General features: G+C 38.9%; 1 protein-coding gene across 12 annotated transcripts in view; it reads right to left on the reverse strand.

The window, feature by feature from the left end:
• NAP1L4 (nucleosome assembly protein 1 like 4) overlaps window positions 1-26722 on the reverse strand; it is a 31380-nt gene extending 4658 nt beyond the window's left edge. The window contains exons 1-17 of one of the 12 annotated variants that reach the window (XM_084288069.1): window positions 25936-26324; window positions 25627-25659; window positions 24860-24900; window positions 23875-23972; window positions 22702-22733; window positions 21457-21518; window positions 20475-20574; window positions 19728-19869; window positions 19548-19634; window positions 17866-17991; window positions 16486-16557; window positions 12786-12925; window positions 11094-11239; window positions 9538-9560; window positions 8813-8932; window positions 8487-8516; window positions 3387-3443 (exon numbers count right to left, since the gene is read on the reverse strand). In XM_084288069.1, coding sequence (XP_084144195.1) covers window positions 3387-3443; window positions 8487-8516; window positions 8813-8932; window positions 9538-9560; window positions 11094-11239; window positions 12786-12925; window positions 16486-16557; window positions 17866-17991; window positions 19548-19634; window positions 19728-19869; window positions 20475-20574; window positions 21457-21518; window positions 22702-22715 — 1119 coding nt within the window. In that variant the 5' untranslated portion in view covers window positions 22716-22733; window positions 23875-23972; window positions 24860-24900; window positions 25627-25659; window positions 25936-26324. Of the gene's footprint in view, window positions 1-2202; window positions 2241-3386; window positions 3465-8486; window positions 8517-8812; window positions 8933-9537; window positions 9561-11093; window positions 11240-12785; window positions 12926-16485; window positions 16558-17865; window positions 17992-19547; window positions 19635-19727; window positions 19870-20474; window positions 20577-21456; window positions 21519-22701; window positions 22734-23874; window positions 23973-24859; window positions 24901-25626; window positions 25660-25935; window positions 26325-26629 lie in introns of those variants that run through there. The other 11 variants (XR_014618496.1, XM_084288070.1, XM_084288068.1 and 8 more) reach the window with 11 other exon arrangements.
• Window positions 26723-26837: the final 115 nt, after the last annotated feature.

Here is a 26837-nt window from a genome sequence, read left to right on the forward strand (position 1 = left end):
TTTGCGTAAAGTTATTATAAAAAAAGAGACACTGAATTCCTTTTAACCTTCAGTGTTTAAACAGATTAGGCAGGATATATTCCTAGCTGAATAAGAGAACAATCAAGCATTCACCTCCTTACTTCTACAGATCACTTTGAGAAGCTTCTGTTACACAAGCATTCCATCTGCTAAAGCAGCTGTGCAGGCACAAGCAGCCCATCGAGATCTGATTCCCAAACACACTTGGCTGCCAACAACAGTGGGATCAATGCAGTCAGTAGGCACTAAAGCCAATGCCTTTCCAGCACACAAGGAAGAAAGCCTTTCAATATTTCATAAGTTTTTAGCATGAAATAATCTCCAGTTAGGTGTCATAGAGATAAAGCTTATCTTTGTTCCTTTTCTAACATACGTTCTTGAGGAAAAAAAAGTAAGGATATCAGACAGATGCGGGAAATAAATTCACACCTAACTGGAGCTAAGCAAGCACAAGGTCTGAACTGCTTCCTCCACAAACAGAGAAAACCCTACAAAAGGTTCCGAAAATTAATTCTCTGCTAACAAGCCCTTCAGCCACTGTTACTTAAAAGACATACTAAGCACCCTGAAGCAGGAGTACTCTCTAACACTGGATTTTTAGCTCATAATTCAAACCGGTGTTGTGTATTACCCAGTCAACTAATTCTCTATTCAAGCATAATATCAGTAATATGAAAAAGGCAGTTAAACAACAGGGCATGCAAGCACAGAAAAATATACTTGTCAAAATAAGCTACTTTATCTTGACATCTTCTGAAGCTACTTTCAATCATATGACTGCTCAGTCTTCCAAAGCCACAACTTATACATAACACAGCATTATGTTCTTTGTATAATGATACTGACCTGGTTCTAACTGAACAACTCAAATGTACTTAAATCTGTCAGGAGCGCAAGGGAGGAAGGAGGAAGAGGTGACAAAGCAAAAAGAAAAGTGTTGACATTTATCAAGCAAATGAAGTACAACAACAAAGGAGGAGGTAGCATGGAAGTGACTGAAAAGGCAAAAATTGGATATGAAACAAAAACAGGGTAAAGGACCATTATTTTTGTGTACGTGGAAGGGAAACTATTCTAGATGTAACAAAAAGGAAGGGGGAACTGAAAGGCAAAGAAGGGCAGGGGATGGGGAGAGACAAATCCAGTGAACAGAGGTAGCAATGGAAGATGGGATTAGGGGGCATGACCCTTAAAAGGCAAAACCAAAATTCCAAGTTTACTTGAAAAATTGAAGACTGGCTAATGATTTTTAACTGTAGTAAGGGAAGACAGTTGTGTAAGACTGCAGCAGCATGACATATAAGCTGTCATGACAAATGAATGTTCTACTACAGCAAGTGAATAAACAGTGCAAGTATGCTGAGACAGGCTGGTTGGTTTTTCAAAGCACATCAGATTGGAAATAAATACAGCTTAAGTGAATTGAACAGAGACAAAATACTTATGAGGGGAGGAAAAGAATTAGAATATAGCTTCACATAAGTAACAAAAAACACAGAAGCCTAGAATACAGAAAAAGAAGCATGGAGCCTGTTGCAGACAGTGTTCTCTGTGAAGCATGGGAAGAAAGGTGAGAGATAGTACACAACAGAAGGACTTTCCTTCCTTTTAAATAAAAGGAGAAAAATGAGGAGAACAAAACCTACTCAGAAGCATAAGTGCTAAAGAAAATGCCTCTTCAGAATGACTGACTGAACTTGTCAGGCAGTGTAAGTTAAGAATGTTGGAAAGGACACAGCAAGTAAGTCAATGACTTACAAGAGTTCTCAAGGAGAGCAGAGGAGATATTTAGGAATTTGCAAGTATGCTAGAAACAGTACAGAGGTGCAACATCAAATCACAAACAAGGAAAAATGAAGTCTGACAAGTCTCAGTATCTTTTATCATGTGTACAGAAAATAGCTTGACTGCTACAAAAGCAAAGCAGAAGTTGTGCCAGGAAGGCAAAGAGGTCATTCTGAAAAATCTACTTTCATCATATGATTTAAAGGCATTCATCTCTGTATGCATTTCTTTTTGTTTTTCTGAGCTCCTAATAAAACCTAAACCCTGAAGTTCCCATTCCCCATTTTCTTTTCCCCATACAAGGAAAACAAAAACCAAAAGACTAGCAAACAAACTACATTACATGGCTACAATGGGACTTCTTGGAAGTTAGGTATGAATGGAATTCCACCTTACCTAGAAATGTATGAATGATAAACAGACTTAAATTACACCTAAATGGGAAAAAATTGAAAGGAACTGTCAGCATGAATGAAAAGTGAAATGTACAAAATAATACAGGAGGCAACAGCTATAACCTTCCAAGGTACTAGAAGTTCTTTCTAAAGAATAACAGATTTCACACTTCTGCCATTAAAAGGATCTTACTTAACATGAACATACTTTGACTCAGAACTAACATTTCATTTCTCTGCTGTCCCACCTTTTCCCATTACAGGTACACTACTGCATTTTGATCCTTCAGAACAGAGTAAGAACATTCGTGTTTCTGTCATATGAATCCTGTTTGATCCATCTTTCCTGAAGACAGACTTCCTTTACAGCAGTTCTCAATAAAGAAAAGTAAGCTCAAATCTTGATATGGAGACAAAAAACATGTACTAGCAATACGATGTATATTAACTACGTAAGTCAGAAAAGTGACATGTTAAGCTGCTGTAAGACTTTCATCCACAGATCAAGTAGTTTTGCATACCTTTCACTTTTTCATCTGTGCCTTTAGAAAAGATTAAAAGTTGATGTTTTAAGAACTAAATAAGTACAAGTCTTTGTTTTCATTGTCCTGGCTTCACTAAATACAAGTATTAGCTTTAATGTAACTGAAGGACTGAAAAACACCTATCAGAAGGAGCATTAGGCCTTAGGCTGAGTTTTAAAACAGGTCACGCAAAGTTTAAAAGTCAAAAGGTGGGGACTAACTTCTTGAATCCTAGCTGAGCACGGACATGTGGAGTCCAACCTGCAGCCATTAAAACAACCAAAAAGAACAATTCTAACAAAGAAAGTAAATGAATGAAAACTAGTTGAGACTTGTCAGACTAATTCCAAGTTGAAGTCCAACTACAGAAAAATATTTGAAATAAGACCTTTCTAAAGGAAGAGAGATATACTTATTACACAGAGGTGTCGCTAAGAGGTAAAGACAGAAAGTTAAGAAATTACCTTAATTTATATTTATCCAAACTTAATTTTTTCTTTTAAGAGCAATTTGAGTACTGAGGAAGACAAAAACACAGCAGTCAAGAGGTAGGCTTTTTTTTTAAAAAAAAAAAAAGTTAATATTTTCAAACTGCTATAATCTTAATTACATTGCTCAGGGTTATAGTGTGTACAACACATAAACATACTAACATTCTTACCTTAGCATCACTCTCTGCATCTTCCTCCTCTTCTCCCTCCTCTTCCCCCTCCAACTCCTATGACAAAATAGAGATAAACTAACAGAAATTAAAACAGGTTAAAAGTGCAACTTTTTCCAATGGAGAAAAAAACAAAATAGCAAGTATTACCACTGTATTCCAGAGTGTTTCAGCAGTCAACATTAAAACTACTTAGGCTTGATTAAAAGAATTCAGCATCTTCTAGATCTTAAAGCAAAAATTTTCAAAGAAGATTTAAAACACAAGATTTACAAGATTCAGCATGACTTAAGGAAACCTTCCTACATAAGTTGCTGCAGTCTGCTAGTGATTTTTGAAGTTCTACCCAATGCATTACTTGGAACATCGCAGTTCTGGTAAGCAGCACCTAATTTTGTTTTTTCACCTTCTCCCAGAGCCTCTCTATTTATTTGGCCTACTAGGGACAGATGAGGTATTCTTCTACAGGATTTGGCAGTATTTTTGCACTGTTGTACACATGCCTATTACACTGGGTCTGGCTAGGATGTTAACTTTCCCTGCAGCAGCCCATACAGTGCTGTGCTCTGCACTTGTAGCTAGAACAGCAGTGGTATCACACCAGTGTTGTCTGCTGCCGAGCAGTGCTGGCACAGCATCAGGACTCCCTCTAATCCTCCTAGGGGGTGAGCAAAAAAGAGAGAAAAGAAACATCACCAGGGCAGCTGACCTAAACCAGCCGAAGGGATATTCCATACCATATGATGTCACACTCAGCAATAAAAGGTGGAAACAGGAAAAAGAGGGGAGGGGTGGGATTTTGGTGTGAAAACATCGCTCCTCCTCCCAAACACCGGCTACGTGCGTTGAGGCCCTGCTTCTAGGACGTGGTCAAGCATCACTTATTTGTGGGAAGTAGAGAGTAATTTCTTTCCTCTGCACTTCCACATAACCTTTATTTTTTTTCCCCCTTTCCCACTTTCCCTTTTTCTTCCTCTTTAGTTCAATTGTATAGTTAATAATAATCTTTCCTTAATAATTATAATTGTTTTCCCTTTAATTAAATTATCCTTATCTCTTTTCTTTACTTCTATTCTTTACTTTACTTCTTCTTTACTTCTATTCTTTACTTTACTTCTTCCCCTTCTCAGCTAAGGAGAAGGAAGAGTGAGAGAACAGTTGTGGTGTTTAGCTGCCTAGCACGGTAAAACCACCACAGTCCTTTCTGGTGCCCAACGTGGGGCTCAAAGGGTTGAGATAACAATAGAATTGACTAAAAACACTTGTAACTAACACACTTGCTAGTCACCACATTCAGTGTCCTGTTAATATTGGCTTGTTTGATCATGTATCATGCAATCCATGTCATGTTCTCCTTTCTCCTCTACATCTGATCCAGGAATGTGCTACAAGCTGTGTTCATTTTTTTTTATTATTATTTTATTTATTTATTTATTTATTATTATTTCACTGTGCTGCCAAGCACTGGCCTTCAGTTTCATCTGGCATTCAGGCTCTGCACTGTTATCATTTGGGTCTCATGGAAACTACCTTTTAGAGAATATTCAGAACTACATTGCCTTCCTTTCCTCATCTGGATGTCAGTTTATGAATAATATCAGGAATGGTACCTCCTCCTTCTTTCACAGTGGGCTAATTACAACAATTTGAGTATTTTGAGTATCCATATGTAACCCATATATTGCTATTTCTAATTCTGAATAACCGGTTTCCTCTTCTCTCTTAGTCGATTGTTTAGAAAGCTTACCCAGGAATCTGTCTCAAAACAGTCTTATGGCAGGTGGCAAGGCGTGTGGGAGGATATAGGCAGGTACCTGTCACAGGTGTCTCCTCCAATAGTTTTGAGCTTCACCCCCTGAACAAGTGCAAAATCCTAAAAACCTGATAGAATGTTTGAGTTGTATGTCCTGACCCTGATAATGCCAGAGAATGACAGCTTGAAGCATTGTGCTGGGTCCTGGCTTGCTCCTATCAAACACTGTTTAACATCATCCAGCACCCTGAAGAGAGGGAGAAAGTCTGAGTCCGATGACCAGATAACACATGCTGTGGCTGACCCAGAGGACCAACCGATATGGTATCAGTCACCCCCATAGTCAAGTCTAAACAATGGAAATCAGCTCGTTTAGTAAGGGAAGAAGCCTCTCCTAAGAAGGAGGGAGAAAGGGAAAAGGCAGGCACCTCTAAAGCAGAGTCATCACAAAAACAGCAGGAAGAAGAGATGGAAATCATAAAGGAATCAGAAACCACTCGATCCCTATCAGCATACGAGGGTGTTCAAGCTGCTTCAGAAGTTGTGGGTACAGAAGCACAGCTCCTCTTGGCCCCACAGCTACCTGTATTACCTTGGACGTTCAAAGGGAAAATTCCCACTACACACCATGCGACTGATGCTACATGGAGTAAGTGCATAGTGTTAATTACACAGCGGGCTCAAATGGGAAAACCTAATTGCCCAGGAATCCTGGAAGAGATCATGGACTAGCCAGAAGACAGATTTAGGAGTGCCGACAGAAGGGGTAACCCATGCTGAAGAGGCTCTGCCATATCATGAGTTGCCAGAAGACAAAAAGCAGTATGTATTGTTTACTGACAGATCCTGCTGTGTGGTAGGGAGCCATCGGAAATGGAAAGCTGCTGTGTGGAGTCCCACACGATGAGTTGTGGAGGCCACGGAAGGGAAAGGCGAGTCAAGTCAGTATGCAGAAGTAAAAACCATACAACTAGCCCTAGATTGCCAAAAAAGAGAAAAATGGCCAGTACTGTATCTCTACACTGACTCATGGATGGTGGCTGCAGCAATGGAAACAGAGCAACTGGCAGTGCAGAGGTAAAGCTATCTGGGCTGCTACCCTGTGGCAAGATATTGCTGCCCGGGTAGAAAACCTGGATGTAAAAGTAAGTCATGTAGATGCCCACATGCCCAAGAGTCTGAAGAACATCAGAACAACAAATTAGTGGATCAAGCTTCAAAAACTGAAGTGGCTCAGGTGGATCTAGACTGGGAGCGGAAGAATGAGCTGTTTGTATCTCGATAGGCCCAGGAAACATCAGGACATCTGGGGAGAGATGCCACATACAAATGGGCTCATGATTGAGGGGTGGACCTGACCATTGAGGCCATCACACAGGTTACCCATGAGTGTGAGACCTGTGCTGCAATCAAGAAAGCCATGAAGGTAAAATCTCCCTGGAACAGGGGAGGTGGATAGGGTTTCAATATGCTGAGGCCTGGCAAATTGACTATATTGGACCACTCCCACAAACCCGCCAAGGCAAACAGTACATACTCACAATGGTAAAAGCAACTACTGGGTGGCTGGAAACATACCCTGTAAACCATGCCACAGCCTGAAACACTATCTTGGGCCTAGAAAGGCAAGTGCTGTGGCATCATGGTACACCAGAGAGAATTGGGTCTGTTTCGGAAATGACTCCCATTGTCAATCTTGTCACCTCCTGGGCCAAGAGGCATGGTATTGAGTGGGTGTATCACCCACAAGCCTCTGGGAAGGTTGAGAGGTATAATGGACTGTTAAAGACTATGTTACAAGTATTGGGTGCTGGGACATGCAAACAATGGGACATAAATCTACCAGAAGCCACTTGGCTAATTAACAATAAGGGGTCTGACAGCCGTGCTGGTCTTGTTGAAACAAAACCCCTACACACGGTGAAAGGAGATAAAGTCCCCATAGTGCATGCAGGAAAGTGGATGGGGAAGGCAGTGTGGGTTGCTCCTGCCTTGGGAAAAGGCAAAACCACTGATGAGACTGTCTTCGCCCAAGGACCAGGGTATACCTGGTGGTCATGCAAAAGAATGGGGATATCAAGTGCGTTACTCAAGAAGATTTAACCTTGAGAGAAAACTAATATGTAACCTAAGTTATATGTTGTAGGAAGACATTGCAGGATCAATGACAGGTCAACTTTGCAAGGAACTGGGCAGTGCAATAAGGACTTGAGCTCAGCTGGTGTGGGCATCCAGACATCCAACTCCGCCTGCCCTAAGTGACCACTTAGGCAGATGAAGACCAAATTGTCAACAGTTCTTATGAACATTTTCCAAGAAAGACCAATAGAATGAGAAGATATACCTGCCTATTAATCTGTTAAAGGACAAGGAATAATGGTGATGAGAATACTTATATGCTAAAGTATGGGGGATCTGAGAGTGACACAAATGCTATGGAATAAGGGGTGGAGGTTGGTAGCAGAGGATGGTGGTGGTTTTACCGTGCTAGGCAGCTAAACACCACATCTATATCCAAGTAGTAACATCTGGCACTGCGTACAGATTAAAAATGTATGTACATTTCTATCACTATTCAGCTTAAAAATATAAATGTTTAGTCCTCAATAGCCTAGGCCCAAAAGTCTGCATTACAACTTGCAAAGATAAAAGCAACTGCAGTCTGAAAGCTGCCAGCTCTTATCAGACCACCAGCTCAGTAACTTCTAATGCACTCTACTCTGGTGAGGTTGATGACAGTCAGGTATGTACCTTTAACCAATCAGCAAGAACACCACAGCAAACATAGTAAAATAAAAGTATAATTGCCTGTCAAGGATATTAGTTTATTCAAGTGTGGTATCATTTAGTGGTTTTGTGCAAAGCCTTTCATGGTATGCTTGTATTCATACAACACTGCAGTAAACGGACCAGAGCTCTTGGCATACTAGAACTTTCACTCTAAATTGAACCTTTAACCCTAGCAGTTGCTCCCTCTCCTTTTTTTGAACTTGGTATTTGGCAGTAACCAGTCTTAAGACACACGACAACTAAAAAGTGAAAACCAAATTTCATTGCCACCTAAGTAATAGGTATTAGAAAAAAACGAAGGGTCTTAGCACTCAAAAAAAAAAAAAAAAAAAAAAGCTTCTGATTTTGACTTGTGACAGAAAATAGCTCCCAAAATTCTAGGAGAACCCTAGGTTAAGTGCTCTTACAGGAAGTAACTTTTTCCTGAAGACAAGTAACAAACAAATTTTACAACTTAGAAATGCTGAACTCTTTTGGAAAGAAGTACCATATACAATTTCAGGACTGGAATACAGTAGGTAATTAGTTATCTATAAAAGATGTAGTATGCATCTCACCTCCTCTTCACCTTCTTCACCTTCTTCAAACTGAAAAGCAAGACCAAGAAGTTTTATCAACTCTGCTAATATTCGCATAAAATCTCTGCAGTTACAGTTCTGGCACACTGAAACACAGTACTGCAAACTAAGCCCCTTCTAGAAGGGAACATTAGCAGCTCACAATAAATTGAATGGTTATTTCCTATTCCCAAGTAATAGGAATCTCTTCAGATTTTGTTATTCTCACATAATTAATAATACATACTAGTCTAATCAGAAAAGTAAGAGGGACAGCTTCTAGATATATGGTGACTAATAAACAAAATGCTGATGGGCATACATACATTATCATCATCCTCTATAGCCTCTCCAGTGAAATAAAGCACAGCACGAGGGACTATCCTTTCACGGAAGAAGTGACCAATTTCAAAATCTGCTGCTAAAGTAAACTCAGAATCTTCATCCTGTAAAGCAAATCAGTTTGAAATAATTTCATTCACTCCTCTGTAGCACACCACTTTCTTTTTTTAATTGAAAAATAAAAAAGTTACAGGTTTGAGAAACACACCATCAACCGTTCTGGTGACCTGCACTTAATTTTGTAGCAATAAAAGAAATATTGCAAGGCTAAATCCAGATTTGCAAAACTGCCATTTAAAGAATTTTCTACCATCTACGTACAGGCTACTGGCCTGCTAAAAAATGCATTCTATTAAAAATAAAGCTCACATTGACTTTGCTGGCCCTGACACCTTTCATAGCAGAATTGTTCAGACTGTTTCAGACTTTCGCGAAGAGCTGGTTACCAGTTGCGTGACTAGAAAAAGTTATGACCTTTTCCCAACAGTGACAGTTACAGATGTATCTTATCAAGACATGCAACAGCAAAAGATCACAGGATTTAGAGAAGTCAACAGTATCTTTCAGTTTATCAAGGTAAAGTTCAACTCCAGCAACAGCAAAAATAACTAAGATATGCACAATTATTAAAGAATCTGAATAGTTAGCATAGAGATGGTGAAAAAGAAAACAGTAGAGAACAGTTGTGCCATTTCAGAAACAAACTTACCAACGACTCTCCATCACCAGATACTGCAAAAAAGAAAAGACAGCACATTCAAGTAAAGTTTGAATATCGAGGTGGGCTAGACTATACAAAAATGACAAAAACATAAAGACCTTCTCATACCAGAAAGCACTGGGATAATTAAAGACTTCAAAAGCTAACAAACTTTTAAAGTCAATTTAGATCCATCTTAAAATCAAACCCATAGAAACTGTACCTGCTAAGAACGTGTGCTGTGATAAAGGCAACAAAGCTGCCACGTAGCAGCCTCATAGAGCAACACACCTTACTTCTACATTAGTTCTGTAAATGCAGTAATTTTATTTTGCTAAAATAAAATTACTCCCTTCCTCCCTTCTCTTCAAACACTGATGCTACCAAATTTATCTTTCATCAGGAGTTTACAAAGTATTTTGAGAAAAGGCCTAGAGCTGCATCTACGACAGACTAAATCAGAATGCAGTCACAAAACTGCTCAGCAGAATTAAGGAAGTGGTTTTTTTTTGTTGTTGTTTTTTTTTTTTTTTTAAGAAAAAATAAAACAAAAACAGAAAATCTCTACTTTCATCAAGTGCCATAGATTTTGTCATCCTACTGTGAAGTTTATGATTTGGTCCTGACTGTTCTCAAGTTGAAAATACAAGTATTAACTGCCAGCATATGTCATAGCCTTAAGACTTCTTAAACAGCAACCTCTAGAATTTGTCCTTTACATATAAAAAAAAGCCAATATAAAACCATCACAAGGCAAACTAGTCACTATCCCTTTCTCAAAACAGCATCTACACACATTCCCTGTGTAACACAATAAGAGAAACTAACAACTGCTTAAGTTAAGACGTTTTTGTACTAGACAAATTAACTTTGGAATTATTTATCACTTGTTTAATTCCTGTGCAAACAGGGATTTGTAATATGATTACAAGGTGCATAAAAGCCTACAATTAAATCAAGACTTAATGTCAGTTTTGTTTAGTACATCTCTAAAGTCCAAAGTAAACAGCTTCTTTCATCTATATTTGAAAAAACAGTACAATGGGAGATGTATCAAAAATATGATGTTTTTCAGAATACACCTAAATTGCTTTAAGTACACAGCTAGCATGAGATAAACCAGGAAAATTAAGAAGGTATATGGAGCATCAGGGATCACTAACGAATCACAGAACAAACTGCAGAAAGTTCTAATGCTCAACACAAAGGTTTAAACGAAACCAACATTCTGGAACTTTGACCATAACTGGAAGAGTCCTTCACATTAAAAATCTCACATTGATGCATGGAGCCATCCTGTGGTAGAACAAGTCAACTTCTTTAGGAGATTCTACAGGAGACTCCACATACAAGGAATCCTGATTACACAGCACACCTAATTGCCAAATTCTACAGAATAACCCCAAACCAAAGTGATCTGCTTTGATGGGCTGCAGTTTGCCATCATCCTCCAGTAACAAGTCTAAATATACAATGCAGCAAATAGAGTTTATAGAGTTAAGCTGTATTTACATATAAAAGCCACTGCATTTTAAGAATCCTACATTCTCAGTTTCCAAGCTTACCCTTTATTGGGTTGAAGAAGTTAAAAAAAGAATCGTTAGGTACTTGTTTAGTAATCGTCCGAACTGTGCCTCGACCCTTGTGTTTCTGTTTTTTCTTGATTGTTTTAACTGTAACATTTTTTCCTTTCTTCCAATCAATAGTACACCTAAAGACAACAAGTGGGAAACAGAATTTTAATGCAACACATCAACAGAAATAAAGAATTGAGTGCTGAAGCAACAAACAAAGTAAAGATGGTTTCCAGTTTTCTAGTTAAAGCTACTTTTACGCACACACTGGCATCTTAATCTACTTAACAAGATACTCCGGATGCATCATACTGCTGGAGACTACGTACTAGGTGTATGTTGGATATACCAAATAACCAAATACTTTCCTTAACAGAAAACCTAAATGGGTCATCTTCTCAGCATAACCACTGCCCCCACCCCACCCATGCCTTAACACCTCTTTGGCCCAATTACTAGAGTTTTGTAACTGAGGATGTGATTAAACTAATCCATAACACCCCAACAGTTAAGAATGATTCTTCTGACAGCCAGGCCAGTGGAAAACAATACACAATTTGCCCTCACTGCAGGCCAAGGCAGTGTCCAGTTACCCTGAAAAGCCCACCAAAAAGAGTGGCCAGGGAGAGGCACACTAGCTCTCCAAAGAACAATGCTCAGACTGACTTGGCAGTAAGATATAGCACGCTGGAAATAATGAACTTCTTGGATCCTTTCTGCTACTGTGCAAACTGGCACATTACCTCAATTAAGGCGTTCTCCATGTACCTACACTTTTACCCCAAACTGCACATGGCAAAGAGTAAGTGGTAAACACAGTTCTCTTAATATGAGGGGGGACAAAAAACTGAGCCAAGCATGGTGTCAAAGTATACATAGCATTTTGTTTAACTGAAGTTATCGTCAAGACGGACTAACCTCTCACTTAGGTGTGAGTTTCACTAAACATACAAGATGACGTTTTGCCTCAATGCTATCAAACATTCAATTCAAAAAGCTAACACACAGCATTAAATGCCAGATTCTGAGGTTGTCAGGATACCTTCACAAGAAATATTTGGCATTTCCCCAGTGTTATGTTTTGTGAGGGGAAAAATACAACAAAGGGAAAAAAATCTTTAAAAAAAAAACAGGAAGAAAGGGAAAAAAGGAAAAAAACAAGGAAGCTGCATTCTGAATACATTCAGAGATGCACAGCCAAGACTAACAGAAACAAAATACACAGCCAACACATTCTGGGCTGAGAGAACAGATCACACATATGAGCACTGCCTGCCAGATTCTGAAGCACTGCTGGAGTAAAAATTGCTGAGATGGGCACAAGTTCAATAGGCTTACAGCTACCTATCAGAGTGCCTATTGGGGCTGTGAAATAAATTAAAATGAATTTACCCTGTTATCTGGAAGTTAAAGGCTTGTTACCTCATTGATCTGTTTTAACTTGAAAGGCACAGGAATACAAATGCACTCCTATTTGTGTACACATATATATATATATACACACATACAAACACACTTCTGCATGCTGAGGCTAAGATCACCATCCTTGTATACACTCCCAGTTTAAGTCAGCAACATCTTTATCTTCACTAGTTATCGTCACAATCAGGAAAAAAAGAAACAGGATCTTGAAGACATCAACTAGTACTTCAAAAGGTTTTTTGAATTTCAAGTTTTCCTTACCCCTCACAATCAACTATTTCAGGTCCTTCAAATGAAAAGGGATCCGTCTTGTCTGGCTCCGACTTCATCTTGTAGGTTTTTGTCAGGACTGTATTAGAAAAGTAGTCATTGGGCCCAAAGTGGAACTCTAATGAGAAAGACTACAAGAAAGTTCCATTACAGTTTTATGTTAACACTGATTTATCATCTTTGAAATAGTGAATCAGCAGAATCACCATTAATCAAACTCTGAACACAGGAAAAAAAAAGAATGACTTGACAGTAAACGTATCTTTCACTGTAGCAGAATCAGGAAATTGAGAAAAGTCTTTGTTTCATGTTCTGTGGAAGCCTTTTCTTCATCCCTTGACTAGGGATGATGCAGCTGTTGTTCCGAAAGTCTCTCTGGCTTCACAGTAACACCATTGGGCTCTGCTCTACCTACCCCTGGCTCTGAGCAGTCAATACTATGATATTTCAAGCATGAAACAAACATTTTAAATTTATTATTCAGGAGTCTGCATTTAAATAGTACAGCCCACCATGAACCAGAATATTTATTTAATAAAGTCCTGCAAAAGAACCCTGACTTCATAAACTGAAGCCTAAGATTACACATTTTAACTGCTTGCAGCCTGAAGCAGGTGTTTCTGATCACATTCATGATCATTCCTCATGTGGCACCTGAAAGTTGTTAGCAGAAATTCAGCAACTTAGGTGGAGAACAAAAAGCTCCAGCTAGGAAGAACCACCGCATACACAACACATCAGCTTTCCAATCTCTGAAGCTTTCAAAAACTGATCACACAAAGCTATATAAGCCTACTTCTCACTCACAATCAGCTATGAACTAAAGGTTCATAAAGGTGTTTTTTTCAGCAGCACTGCTTTCATTACTTGAAGCAGAGGTAGGAGGGGAAGTCCGCTTAGGCAGGTCAGTTCTCCAACAGCACAGAAGGGTTGAAAGTCAAAAGCTCCAGCATCACCAGAACTACTGCATAGACGCAGCATGCCCTATTACTTAAAATATTTTATTTACTACCCTGTCAACATGCCGTAAGACCTAGATCTCATGCACATGCAAAACAGACAAGCTAAGCTCAAGAATGACTAGCCTTAGTAGCCTTACAGAACACATGTTGCAGAGCTCGTGAATCTACTTCCCCAGCACTCTTCAGCCATAGGGCAGAAAATGGTCTCTTATAACCCAAGATCTTCTTGTACTCTTTGAAAGTCTACCATGTGGAGTATCTCCAGGGACAGCAGTCTGTTCATCAAAGACATACACCTCTCACTCATCTCCCAGAGGCCCCTTAGTTTTCTCTCACCATCTGCTTTCTCTGACCACATGGATCTCTTCACACGATAGAAATTTAGAAGGACAGAAGTCCCACAGAGATGGGTTTGGGGGCAGCAGAAGCCTTCAAAACCTCACATGCTTACAGATTAAGGAAAGGAGGCTACTGGGAACCAGTTGTGAGATGAAACACTTGTGTTGGCTTCCCATAGCCTATTTTAGCTTTACTTCCATTTTAAAAGAAATTCAAAACAGCCAGCATGGTTTGGAGATATTCTTCAGCTAGGACAAATCCCTCCCTAGCACACTTGCTTAGGGGAAGGGTCAAACTTAGCTTTTATCTACCACCAGTGACTAACACTCTCATACCCAAATAATCCCACAAAACATCACCAGGATAAGTAACCATTGGCATTACTTAGCAGGCAGCATCCCAAGCACTTGCAATACAAACTTATCTGCAAAGACAGCATTTCAGTATTTCTTTTTAAATCTGCTAATTATGAGACAAAAGTTTCAAGGCCTATTTGAAGAACTGTAATAACCTCTCCAGTAGCCTTGAGGGTCTTTGCTTTTGATATCAGATTAGCTATGTAGTATGAATTTCTACAGTTTTCTTATAGTATAGAAGATACTCTTATGAAGTTCAAATAAATAAATGTCCTTATTTCAAGCTACTTAACTCATATGCATACTCATCACCCAGGTGTGAATGTGCTAGCAAGGGATCCCTCTGTCCAAATTGATAGATATTTTATAAATTACATTTATATAAGCACATGTAAGTTTATTCATTGATTATAAATAAAAGCAAATAAGAAGAGGAATTGCTTAACTTTACGCAGATAAGTTTATATACAGGCTATAGCAAAAAGCACTTTGGAAGCACCATTACTGTAACCAGGTAAATCTAGTTCTGAAGGACAGTAACTGAAGTTGATCAGTGGTAAACCAGGAAATTCCTAACTATTATATGTTTATTTTAGTTGCAAAACTTATTCCCCAGCAGAATTAGTGTTTTCATTACACACCAGTGATTTGAACTTTTTGCATTACAAGGCCATCACTGCTGCAATAACTGCCAGAGAATTTCAAACATTCACAAATAATTGGTAAACAGGTTTCACTGAAGTGGTTAGGAATACATCCTTTTGTTTCCAAATACAGAAGAGACATATAATTTGTCAGCCTTCCATTATTGGATTTCATGTAGCACTGGAATGGAACCTAATCACAGGAATATGCTGTCAAGAGGTTACGAACAGTGCGAGACAAGATACATCCACTGATGTCTTCAACTTAAGGTGCTGTAAAACAAAGCCAAATGAGAACACACAAAAATGTTGTAGTCGAAAACAATTATTCCCAAATTATCTGAATGCCACCAAATAGTTATGTATCAGGATTAAAAAAAATAACTTTTTTCAGTACTTAAATTTGTACTTATACATTTTCTTCATAAAACTCACATCTTCTCCTCCAGCTGTAACAATATTTAGGAACTTAACTCCCAATTTCTCCTGTCCATACTACCCCCCTTGCTGATTATCGGCTCAAGATTTTTGTACTAATAGAAGACAATGAGGGCTAAAAACTTCATTTCAGTTGTTAATAACCTTTAAAAGGTATTTTGAGAAAGTCCTTTTATCTTTACTAGAAGCTCTAGTAATGAAGCATCAATGAAGCATCTCTTGCATTTTAGACTGTTACATGACTATAACTCCATAAAACAAACCATCAAAAAAAAAAACTTGCGGGGAAAAAAAAAGACAGAAGGATGAAGTTTAAAGAAAGAACATGTAGGCTGAAATTCCGTTATTTCCCTGCCTCCCTCTCAAAAGAAGTCCAAGGGATATAGTCTGCATGAATTAAACGTGCAACAGAACCATCTAGTTTTGACAAACACAGGATCTACAAAAGGAACACTACAAAGAATTTGCATGAACATGAATGTTTCTGAAAAAAGGCAAAACTTAAATTACTTATTGGGTACACTTTCAAAAGACCATCTAATATTTTTCCTATAGGCATCATATCCATTATCATTGTTTTTGATTAAGATTGTAGCCACATCTCTTCTTTTGATGAAGCACACTATGTGGGAAGCAGCACCCACAATTCACTTGCAAAACAAAAGCAGCCATGTAACTTTCACAGAAAGAACAGATTATTTGGAATTTGAAATAGAAAATTAAAGCAATAACTGGCCAGAACTGAATCAGAATTGTAATCTAGAAACTACGTTAAAGATGTGGGGTGAAAAAGCAAAGGGTCAGGAAATCTGAACATTAAAAGCCACAGCATAAACATATAAGCCCAGAGAGAATCCTATATATTCTAGGCAAACAGGATGGAATTAGAAGTTTGAACTCTTGCTCCCATCATTACTACAACCTTCATGAACAACAACTAGGGAATACTCACCATAGGCTGTCCAGGTTCAGAGAATTTAACTTTAATATCCTGCAGATGTTTTAAGATTGGTTCATCATATTCCTAAAAAGGAAAAAGCAATTTCTTATGGTGCAGGCAATATTTAGAAGACCAAAACTTCCATCTAGTTTGCTTGTTCAACCTGTTCTTAAGAACAAACTAAGCCTTGCAGTTATTTAAAGACTGCAGCTAAAGTTCAGATTTGGAACCAAATTTCTTAATCCTTGTTGCAAATACCATGTCAAACTCCCAACTCTCAATCACCAAGCCTTGTCTTCAGTAAATATTGTTACCCTACTAGGCTTCATGAATGTTACTGAGAATAAAAACTTAATTCAGGATATTTATTAGTGATGAGCTTTACAAAAAGACAGACTTCAGAAATTTATTCTTTAATATCATTACAAGCAATTACTACAACTGAGAACTACACAGGATACTTAACATGAACTCAACCTATCCATAGGTACACATATAGTACCCTTGAAAAAAACAGACTAAGTTAATTATAGAGGAACAGCTGTTGTGAGCTGTGAATTTGCATTTTAATATCTACAGAGGTTGTTACAAGATCATTTCTAAGAAAACCTGCATCCTGTTCAGCAGTTTTGGTCAGCTGTTCTGTTTATCACTAGCTTTTCAAGCTCCTTCAGGAATGGTGTTAGAGATTATGAAGGCCCAAAGATTTGGTGTCACAACAGAATCATAGAACAATTTGGGTTGGAAGGGACCTCTGAAGACCCATCTTGTCCAACCACTTTGCCATGAGCAGGGACACCTTCCACTACATCAGGCTGCACAAAACCCCATCCAGCCTGGCCTTGAAAACTTCCAGGCATGGGGCATCCACAGCTTCTCTGGGCAGCCTGTTCCAGTGCCTCACCTACAGCCTGAATGAAGAACTTCCGAATATCTGATCTAAATTTACCTTCTTTCAGTTTAAAACCATTATCCCTTATCCTATTGCTGTACCCTAGTAAAAAACCTCTTATAAGCCCACTTTATTGAAAGGCAGCAGTAAGATCTCCCTAGAGCCTTCTTTTCTCCAGGCTACAGAACCCCAGATCTCTTAGCCTTTCATCAAGAGAAGCATTCCAGCCCTCTGATCATTTCTGGAGCCCTCTTCTTGGACCTGCTCTAACAGGTCTGTATTTTCTCATACTGGGAGCCCCACACCTTGCCAGTCATGTCCATATTTTTTCCATCCACCAGCACCTCAAGTCCCTCCCCACAGAACTGCTCTCAGTCCATGCTGATGTAATTACCCTGACCAAAGCGCAGCACAAGGTTCCAAGCGCTCACTAGTAACTGGGAAGAGTAGCAGCCATTTAACATATGACAGAAGTTACTCTTATCATAAGGCAAACTTACTTGTACTAATTCACTTAGCATATCTACGTTTCTAAAGATAGTAAACCAGAAGTCTGGAATTCCTTTGACATTTGTCTCTTCTGCTTCTGCTTTCTCTTCTATTACCACTGCATTTTTCAGGTCTCCCTGTGAAATAAATACAGAAACAATTAAGAAATAAAAACACAACTTCTCAATATATTATTTCATAAACATAAGTAGATGTACAAAGCATTCGTTAACTCTGAAGCTGTTTTTATAAGACTTCTAAAAATCTGAATTGTTTCTCTGTAAATGGCATTAATAGGCATGAGTTTCATTTACACAAATAAGCACATAAACAATCAATTCAGGTTTCCTTTCAATTAATTTGGAATTATTTTGTACAAAGTCTAAATAACCAAGTGACAGCTGCTGTAATTGGACAAACAGGAAAAAAAGGAAAGCACATTCATCTTTACCACAGTCAGAAAAAATACAAATGCATTTTTTCGTATTCATCTCTGTAGCATCACGTGTCATTGACAGAATTCTACCTAGAAGTCTAAAATTAAGTTCTGCCCTCTGAAACTGTCCTACCTTCCCAATTTTGCAGGGTAGTTAGCAAAGTTGATTTACCATGGTTACTTTTCATTATTAATACTGAACAAATAACTTTGTGTGATGCAGAACTCTGTACATATAACTGATGTCAAACGTCACCTAAACAAAATGACCAAGTTACTTCTCTAGCTCATGAAACAAGGAATTTGGGGTATGAATTCATATTGCACCTTTGTATTTACACCACTAGAGAGCAGCAAATACACAAGTTCTTCTAAACAGCAGCTGCTTGGGCTATGGCTAGCCAATATGAAGCAGCATTTCACTTGCCATCTAGACATGTTTCTGATCTATAATTGCATTGAATATCGCCAGTCAATGCTGCCTTCACACAAAGTCTAAGAAACCTTTTTGCTTCCACACATTGAGTACTGCATCATGCTAAATCTCATGAGACTAGTCAAAACAAAGAATAATTTGCACTGTATATAAAACAGCATCCAAAGGAAACCAAATGGAGATGTAACATGGGAAAAATGCAAGGAAAACCTGACAGAATGTCACATTTGTCACCTTAAGTAGCTCACTGTTATTTAAAGATAATAATTTTTTAAAAAATCAGTGAGTATCCATCTCCAAAAAACAACAATAAAAAATAAAAGGCAGCCTACCCATTACATCATCCTTTGTAAAGCTAGAGTTCCTACTCACTGGGGAAGAAAGAATCCACTAGCCAGCATACATTAGATAAGGTCAATTCCATTTTACAACTAAGAGATACCTGTGTCTAGTTTATATTTCTAGATATTTAAGCTAAATTATGTCCCCCCAAAATAAAGAGAACAGGCAGACAAACAGCCAGCCTTTATTACCTTGGGGTTATCATGTAGCACCGGAATGGAACCCATTAACAGAATGATGCTGCTAACAGATTACGAACAGTGCAAACAAAAGCAAGAATTTGCTGAAGTTAGAAACTTGAAAAAACCTAAACTGCATTTAGAAGCTTTCACAGGACCTAAGAAAGTGTTCATCACAGTCGCACATTACTGGTAAAACATTTTTCTCTCCAAAAGATCAATCTTCAATGGGAAATGCTGTACAAGAATTAACTTCGAAAATCCTATACATCTCCAGTTCATTACCCAGTTTGTACTTACAGCTAGTTTTTCTTCTTCCTCATTTTCACTGTGCCACTCTGACTCTGCATCTGTGGGTTCAGCTTCTCCATTAATAAACTCTCTTCTCTATGGTAGGAAAAAAAACAAAACTGGCATAAGTAAAATTTTGTATATGCAAACAGAATTGACGCAGCTGTAAGAAACATTTAGTCTTCTCACCTTATCAAAAAGAGGTTGATAGAGTGCTGCATATTTTCTCTCTAAATCATGTACTTCTTCATAGAATTTAGCTTCTATATGGGCACATTTCACCTGGAGTTGTTTCAAGGCATCAATTCTTCTTTTCACTGCTTTTGGTAAACTAAAAAATACATACTTCTTTAAGTTTAAAAACTAGTTGCCTTACCATTATTTAATATTTCCCTGTGAAATAGGCTGCATATAAGATAAATGCAATTTTGATAGATTAAAAATTAATTTAACTTTAAAAAATTAAAATAGTCTCCTAGCTATGCTCAATAAAGAAATAAAGGCCAAAGTTTCTGCTAAAGGCAAAACTTGAAGCATAAGCCTATCTTCCTTTCAAAAAGGAAACTCTAAACTAGGGCTAAAAGAGTAGCTTTACAGGTCCTGACCTTTCCACCACGTCCAGACAACAGTTTTATAAAAAATCAGCACACCCTAACAGAATACGAATCAAAGGAAACAAGGTAGGATGGAAAAAATACTTCAAACCAAAATTATAGTAGCTACAGAAAACACTACACAGGGCAACATCTTGTTTTAAATTTCATGCAAGTAAATTAAAACTTGACTCTTTCTTCCAGATGTAGGCCACTGAATCACAGTTAAAGTCAACATTTTACTTAACAGGTCATTTGCTCCAATTTCCTACCTTAATTATACAGTAATATCATTTTATTATGCTTTCAGTCTTTCAAGAATTTTATTATGTGCTATACTTACGTTTCAATGTAACTTGAAGGGGTAAGCGCTGTGTTGTCAAGTCGTTCCTGTAGGGCTGCCAAAACTTGTGGATTTTGCATCACTTGGTCTGCCAGCTTTTCTATGAAGACAGAAACCCATTCTTAAAACAAATCTGAATATATTTATAGCACTTACGTCATATTATGAGTCTTACTGTGTCACAGCAAAAATACTTGCTATTTTCCATTTCTCAACTATCACTGCTATAGGGAACTAATAACTCAAAGTTACCTCAGGATCAGATTTAAGAATGGTAAGAATGGATAGTGATAGAAAACTCATTCCTCTGTTTAGAAATGTATCAAATCTTTGTTTTCTAAAAATCAAATAGCACATTGATGACATAAGCAGATTTCCTGTCTTCCCTTCTAAGAAGGTGCAAAATACAAGTTTCTATGTCCTCTCTCTATACTAGGTCTAGTTTGTAAGCCATGAATTTGCGACCGAACCATCAGATTAAACTTTCAAGACATTTGTAAAAGTGTTTCCCAGTTAGTCTTACTCCTGAAAACATGTGACAAACTTGGTGAGCTTTGTACAACAAAGCAACACTGCACTATGAGCACTTCCTCGACAACTATTAATTTTTATATCAAGACACTTTTACAACTTATATGACTCCTCAAACAGATATCACAAGAGTTGGCAGAAGACTTTTTTTCCAGAGGTCACACCTTCTGGTTAGGAGCTTAAAAGCATCACTAATAAGACTCATGTGGTGTTCGTAACATGCAGGTATTTGCTTTCCTGATCTTTCCATTCTTTCCCACCACTCTTCTCACCAGAGATGACACAACAACAAAAAAAATCAGTAAGTTGCACAGCACACACTAACTTGATGAAATTTTTACATAGGTGTATTTTTTCCTTAAAACTACTTACTTTTTATTAAAGAAGCTTCAATACAGAAGGCAATAGCATTACTCCACCTTTGTACTGTTACCTACTAGTACGTACTTACCTTTTTTGTCACTTGCATTTTTAGCAGCGTCCACAGAATCCGAAGCAGTATCTTCTGCTTTACTAGAAGAATTAAAAACGTAACTTTAGAAAAGCATCACTTCATAAGAACATTAATATTTAAGAACAAAAGTACACTGAATTTTCAGTGTTTATAAAACTTGACCTGTAGTAAACAAGTATGCCACTAGAAGACATGCTTATGTCTTTGAGCTTTTCAAACTCTGAAGTTTGGATATGAAATTAATTCTCCTGTGATGAACAGGAAGCAAAAGATGGAAAAATAGCTATGTGACAGATAAATTAATCTCCTTTAAGTGAATGTCTGGCCTTTGACCTGTACCGGGTCATCCTCAACAGGGAAATGTTATTACTCACAAGTGAAAACACAAGACATCCTTTCAATGTAAGTGATAAAAGAAAAAACACTAGAAAGAATACAGGTAAGGAAGCAATTTAAACGACTGCTCTAAGCTCTTTGGACTTAGTATAGTAAGTTGTTTTGACTAATAGGAAGAACAAACAGTCACTTTGATTTTAAGAAAGAAACAACCCTGTCCTTCCCCCAGCGTCTTCCATCTCACTTCTTGTGCTGGGGAAAGAGAGGGCCCAGAATGAGTCAACAGCCAGCAAGCCTTCCCTATGGTTCCTGCCTGTCTAGAGGTTGCAAAACACAGATTGGGTATTGCTGAAATTAATCTTACCTCAGATATAAAAGGAGAAAAAACATTACACATTCAAGTGGGTATTATTAATTACTGGATAGGCCAACTTATCCAGCTTACCCTGATGCAGTGCAAGCATTGAAAGCGCAGCATCACGTATGTTTTTACATCAGCTTAAGAGACACTTATTTGTTCTAAAAGCATTATGAAAAACAGAAAATAAAGCAGTGCCTTCTGCAATCATACAGATCAGAGAAACAGCAAAGATCAGTGCTCTCTTCACATCTTTACAGCATTTCAGCATGAACATGAAAAACTGAGTCACCACAACACTAGTTACATTAACCCCAAAACAAAGTTATTCTGTAGCCAATATACTACATTCTCAGCTTCTAGTATGGTAAATGGGCGTTTCCTCCTTGCTGTAAGGAAATGCAGTCCAGCTACAGAAAATATTACTATCTTACCCTTACTCAAATTTGGTAATACCCTCTTCATTGAGAAAAAAAAGTTCACCCACAAGAAGACCAGATGAAGTCAGCTGTAACTAGATTTAACTTCACGAAATCAGTCCAACATACCTGTTATCTGCCATCTGTGTGCCTGTATCCACCTGCAAGTTGAAATACAGTGTTTACAAATAATTTAATGGTAGCTTGCTTACCTCCACAGAAGATGAAGATAAAATATGTAACAGTTTAAGACACAAAGATAAATAAACTCCCTCTGTTTTTTCTAAGAAAGTCATCATACATTATCTCTCACAGTAAAGTGAACAGCTCCCATAACATGCAATCCAAATGGGAACTTGTTCAATTTTTAAACAGTATGTTAAGTGCTTTCATTTCACCCTTTTAGACTTTTTTTTCCTGTTACGCATTTCAGTTTATAACCTGCTTCTACCAGATCATAAGTCTTTATCCTAAGAACATGAATCAGTTTCCTAGATTGGCTGTACGTTCTTTTTAAAAAATAAAAACCTGACGATGAAGAAATAAATATATTATTTTCTAATTCCTTGACAGTACCACAGTAAATAATGAATTTTTAGTCTATGTATTACTATGCCTGACCTGGAAACAATGAAAGTTCAAACAAAGTACAACTTCAAAAAGACTTTTTTCTCATGTCACCTGGGCAGAAGAATGTCTCCTTTGTCAGTCTAATCAGGGCTATTTTTGTGAATAGCTGCTTCTGCTGCACTATGCAGAGTGACAAACTAAACATGCTACCAGATAAATAGAACCAAAACACTGGAGGGAAGAAAATTGTTTATCCAAAAAGAAGGTTTTTGACAGGAGCTGGAAGACTCCTCTACTCAACAGTTTGCTGATTTGCCTTGAGTTTATTTATTGGGACTGGAAAAACAAAGAAAACATGGAAGCAGAAGCCCCAGCGTTCGCAGTGGCTGGAACAAAGCTTAACACAGGTACACCAGCCCCCACAATCTAAACTAGCTCTCCAGAGACACCAAAGCCAGACTGCCTACCTTATTTCACTGTAACTTCTTTATCAGGCTGACATACACAAGCCTGTATGTCTATTTTAGTAGTTTTTTTTTTTTTTTTCCTCCTTCATTCCAGACACAGTTCATTGCACACCCAAGTAACCACTACATACTGTATAGATTATTTTACACTATTAAATTCTCAAGAAAACAGGTATGGGTTTGTAAGTCAAGTTCAAGAACACAAAGAACACATCATTCTTATGAGTCTGGTTTCTCAGAGCCTGTAACGCCCAGGCAGGCTGACCTTTAGCCCAGCTTCCAATAGACAGCTACCAGAGAATGTGAGGACATCCAGAGTGACAGTCAGAGAAGGGGTGGCAGAGAATGCACACACTCCCCTACCTGGAAAAAGGAAATTCCTGCTCTAAGCTAGGAAAGTAACACGTTCACAAACAGACAGAAATGGAAAGCTAGGAGTACAGGTTAGATTATTCCACAGGAAACATAGTTGCTTACCATCTATTACCCCTCCCAAAAAAGGCAAAAAAACAAAAAACAAACAACAACAAACATGTGAGTTCACCATAGACCAGGAACAAACAAGAAAGCAAGCTCTTTAGACCAGGTCTGTGTCAGCAACCCATGTTTTTTTTTTTTTTTTTTTTGCCGGCACTTATTTTTGCCCTAAGCATAAAAAGACAAAGTAAAAATGCAAGCAACCATGCTGTGGAGCAAAAGGAGAGAATTTTGCTATCTTACAGCTGAAGAAATAAAAGAGCATACGCTAGTCTTTCCTTCCACTGCATACAAAAAGCATGGAAAAAAAAAAAAGAGATGACTAGGAAGGTAAGAGAGCAAATTGACCTAATATCAGAGTTCAGCCAACAAGTTACATGATCCTCGTCACTATCAGAGGAAGCAAGAGTAAGCAACTAAAAATGCAGACTCGCGTTACTTAAAATTTAGCCTCAAAGTCTTGTCCCTTCCAACACTGGCCCAGGGACAGAGCCAAAAGAAAAAATCCACTCAATGTACAAATCTTCTGCTCCATTATTTGTGCTGTGTTTCCTGCGGGGAACTATTTCTCAGCCCTGATGCTGAAGACAAGATTCTCATTCCTGTTTGGGAAGCATGAAGTAAAGCTCCCACAACTTGCACAATTTTTAAGTAGCAGCTGACTTAAGCTCCACTGGAACAGACGTCAATTAGGCATGTTCTGACAAGGGCCATTTACCTAAATAACATGTAATAAAATTGGTAAGGCATCATTCCCTTGTGCAAATACATACTTTCAGTCTGGTTTGCCTCTTCAAAGTTGTTCCTTTGGTAACTGAAAAATGAAAAGAAATAAACTGAACAATAAAGTAAAAGAAGCTTTTCCAAAAATAAAAAAGCTTATGATTCCCAGTGGCATTACAATTCCCTTCTAATGGCTTAAATGCTCCCGATTACTAATAGAACTGTTCCATGAAAGCTGGTGGAGACAGGCGAGAAGAGAGTAAGGTGATTTTAGACAGAAAGTTAAGTGCACAGTTAATGGAAAAAGTACAGAAGCAAAGCACTGAGCCTTACTATTTATTGCCTTTGTTATCTTCCAAGCAAAAAAGCTTGTAGACGACAAAGTTTGCAGACAAAGACAAAAAAAAAAAAAAAGCTACCAGAACTCAAAAAAAGAGCACTGTAGGATATTATTATCACTACCACCGCCAATAAGAGGCCAAAATCATATCTTACATATTCTGGACAGTTCACCCTTTTCACATAACTAATACAGACAAGAAACTTAAGGGAAGGAGGGGACTACATCAACCACCTGTCCCATAAATCATTCTGCTACAGTTTGCCTAGAATGAATGTCATATGGCACTAGGCATCTAAAACAGCAGGAAACTAAACTCAGTGCATACTTCCAACAGTCTACAATAGCAAAAGTTCATTGTAAGGACAAGAAACATCCAGAAGGATGCAGCTTTAAAGGAAAAGCCTGTCTCTTTAATAGCTAGAGATACAAACAAAAAACGACACAGAATAAGTTTTCTCTGCTAAAAGAGCTTACCTCTTGTTCTAAAAGCCTTCTAAATTTACACAGCTAGAACATAAAACAAAAAATTACTGCACTTGTGAATTCACAGGAAGACTTCTACCTACAACTGTTACTGCTTTTGTAACTACAACAAATCAGGAGGGAAAGTTATGACTTCCGTTTAGACCTGCTGGGATGCAACTCTGTGGGAAGCCACAAGCATAATAGTCTCTGACACTTTTAGTAAGCAAGATTAGAAATAATAATGAAAAAAACAGTCAAGAGGAAGAAACTCATTAACCTGCTCCACAAGCTCTGAACATCAGCAGCAGTTATGCTCACCTTGAAAGCTGTACTGAGGGCACACTGTTTTGACTTTATAAAAATGACTTTGCAAATAATCGTTAAGACGACTTCATAAGAATCTGCCTAGTGGTTCTGGCTTCACCTCCAGAATTTACATACTTGCCTCTCTACCTGTAGAGGGATGTTAGAGAAACGAACCAAACAAATCCCACGGAGGACGTGCTATTATGTGCGGCAAACAACCGAAGCAACAGCAGGAAATTTTAAAGAGGCCCTCGCTTACAGAACAAGAGCCGCGAAACGAAAAGAGAGCCCCAGAAAAGTACAGAGCACGCTGAGCGAACGGAAGACCCTGGACGAGGTCAAACGAAAGCACCACGCCTGACTTCAGCAGCTACTGGTTTGACTCGAGGCGAGGCAGAAGCGCTCCCCACCCCCAGCCCTCCCTCCTCTCCCTCCTCGCCCTCCCCGCTCCCGCAGGAGGCCGGGGGGAGGCCGAGCTGCCCGCAGCGCCCCCCGCTCCCTCAGCGCCGCATCCCCGTTAAGATGGTGCCGGGCCCCTCCCCGCAGGCAGCCCCACCGCCACCGCCGGCCGGGCCCGGCCCCACCCCGCCCCACCTCAGGCCCTAACGGCCGCCACACGCGAGCCCCATCCCCGGCGAGCCCGGCCGCTGCCCGGCGGCCTCCTGAGGGCCGGGAGCCGCTGGCGGCGGGCCCGCCGCGCCCTCACCTGCCCGCGGCCCCGCTCCGTGTCCCGCCCGCCCTCGGAGGCAGCGCCAGCCGCCAGGCTCCTCGCAGGCTCGCTCGGGCTGCGCCGACCGCCAACAAAGCCGCCTCCCGTTGGCCCCGAGCGCGGGCGCCTCCCTCAGTAAAAGCGCCGCCGATTGGCCCCAGCGCCGCCGCGGCCGCCGCGCCGCACGCGGGCCATGTTGACTATC

The sequence above is a fragment of the Netta rufina genome (assembly GCF_964035555.1).
Source record: "Netta rufina genome assembly, chromosome: 5".
In the NCBI taxonomy this organism is placed as follows: domain Eukaryota; kingdom Metazoa; phylum Chordata; class Aves; order Anseriformes; family Anatidae; genus Netta; species Netta rufina.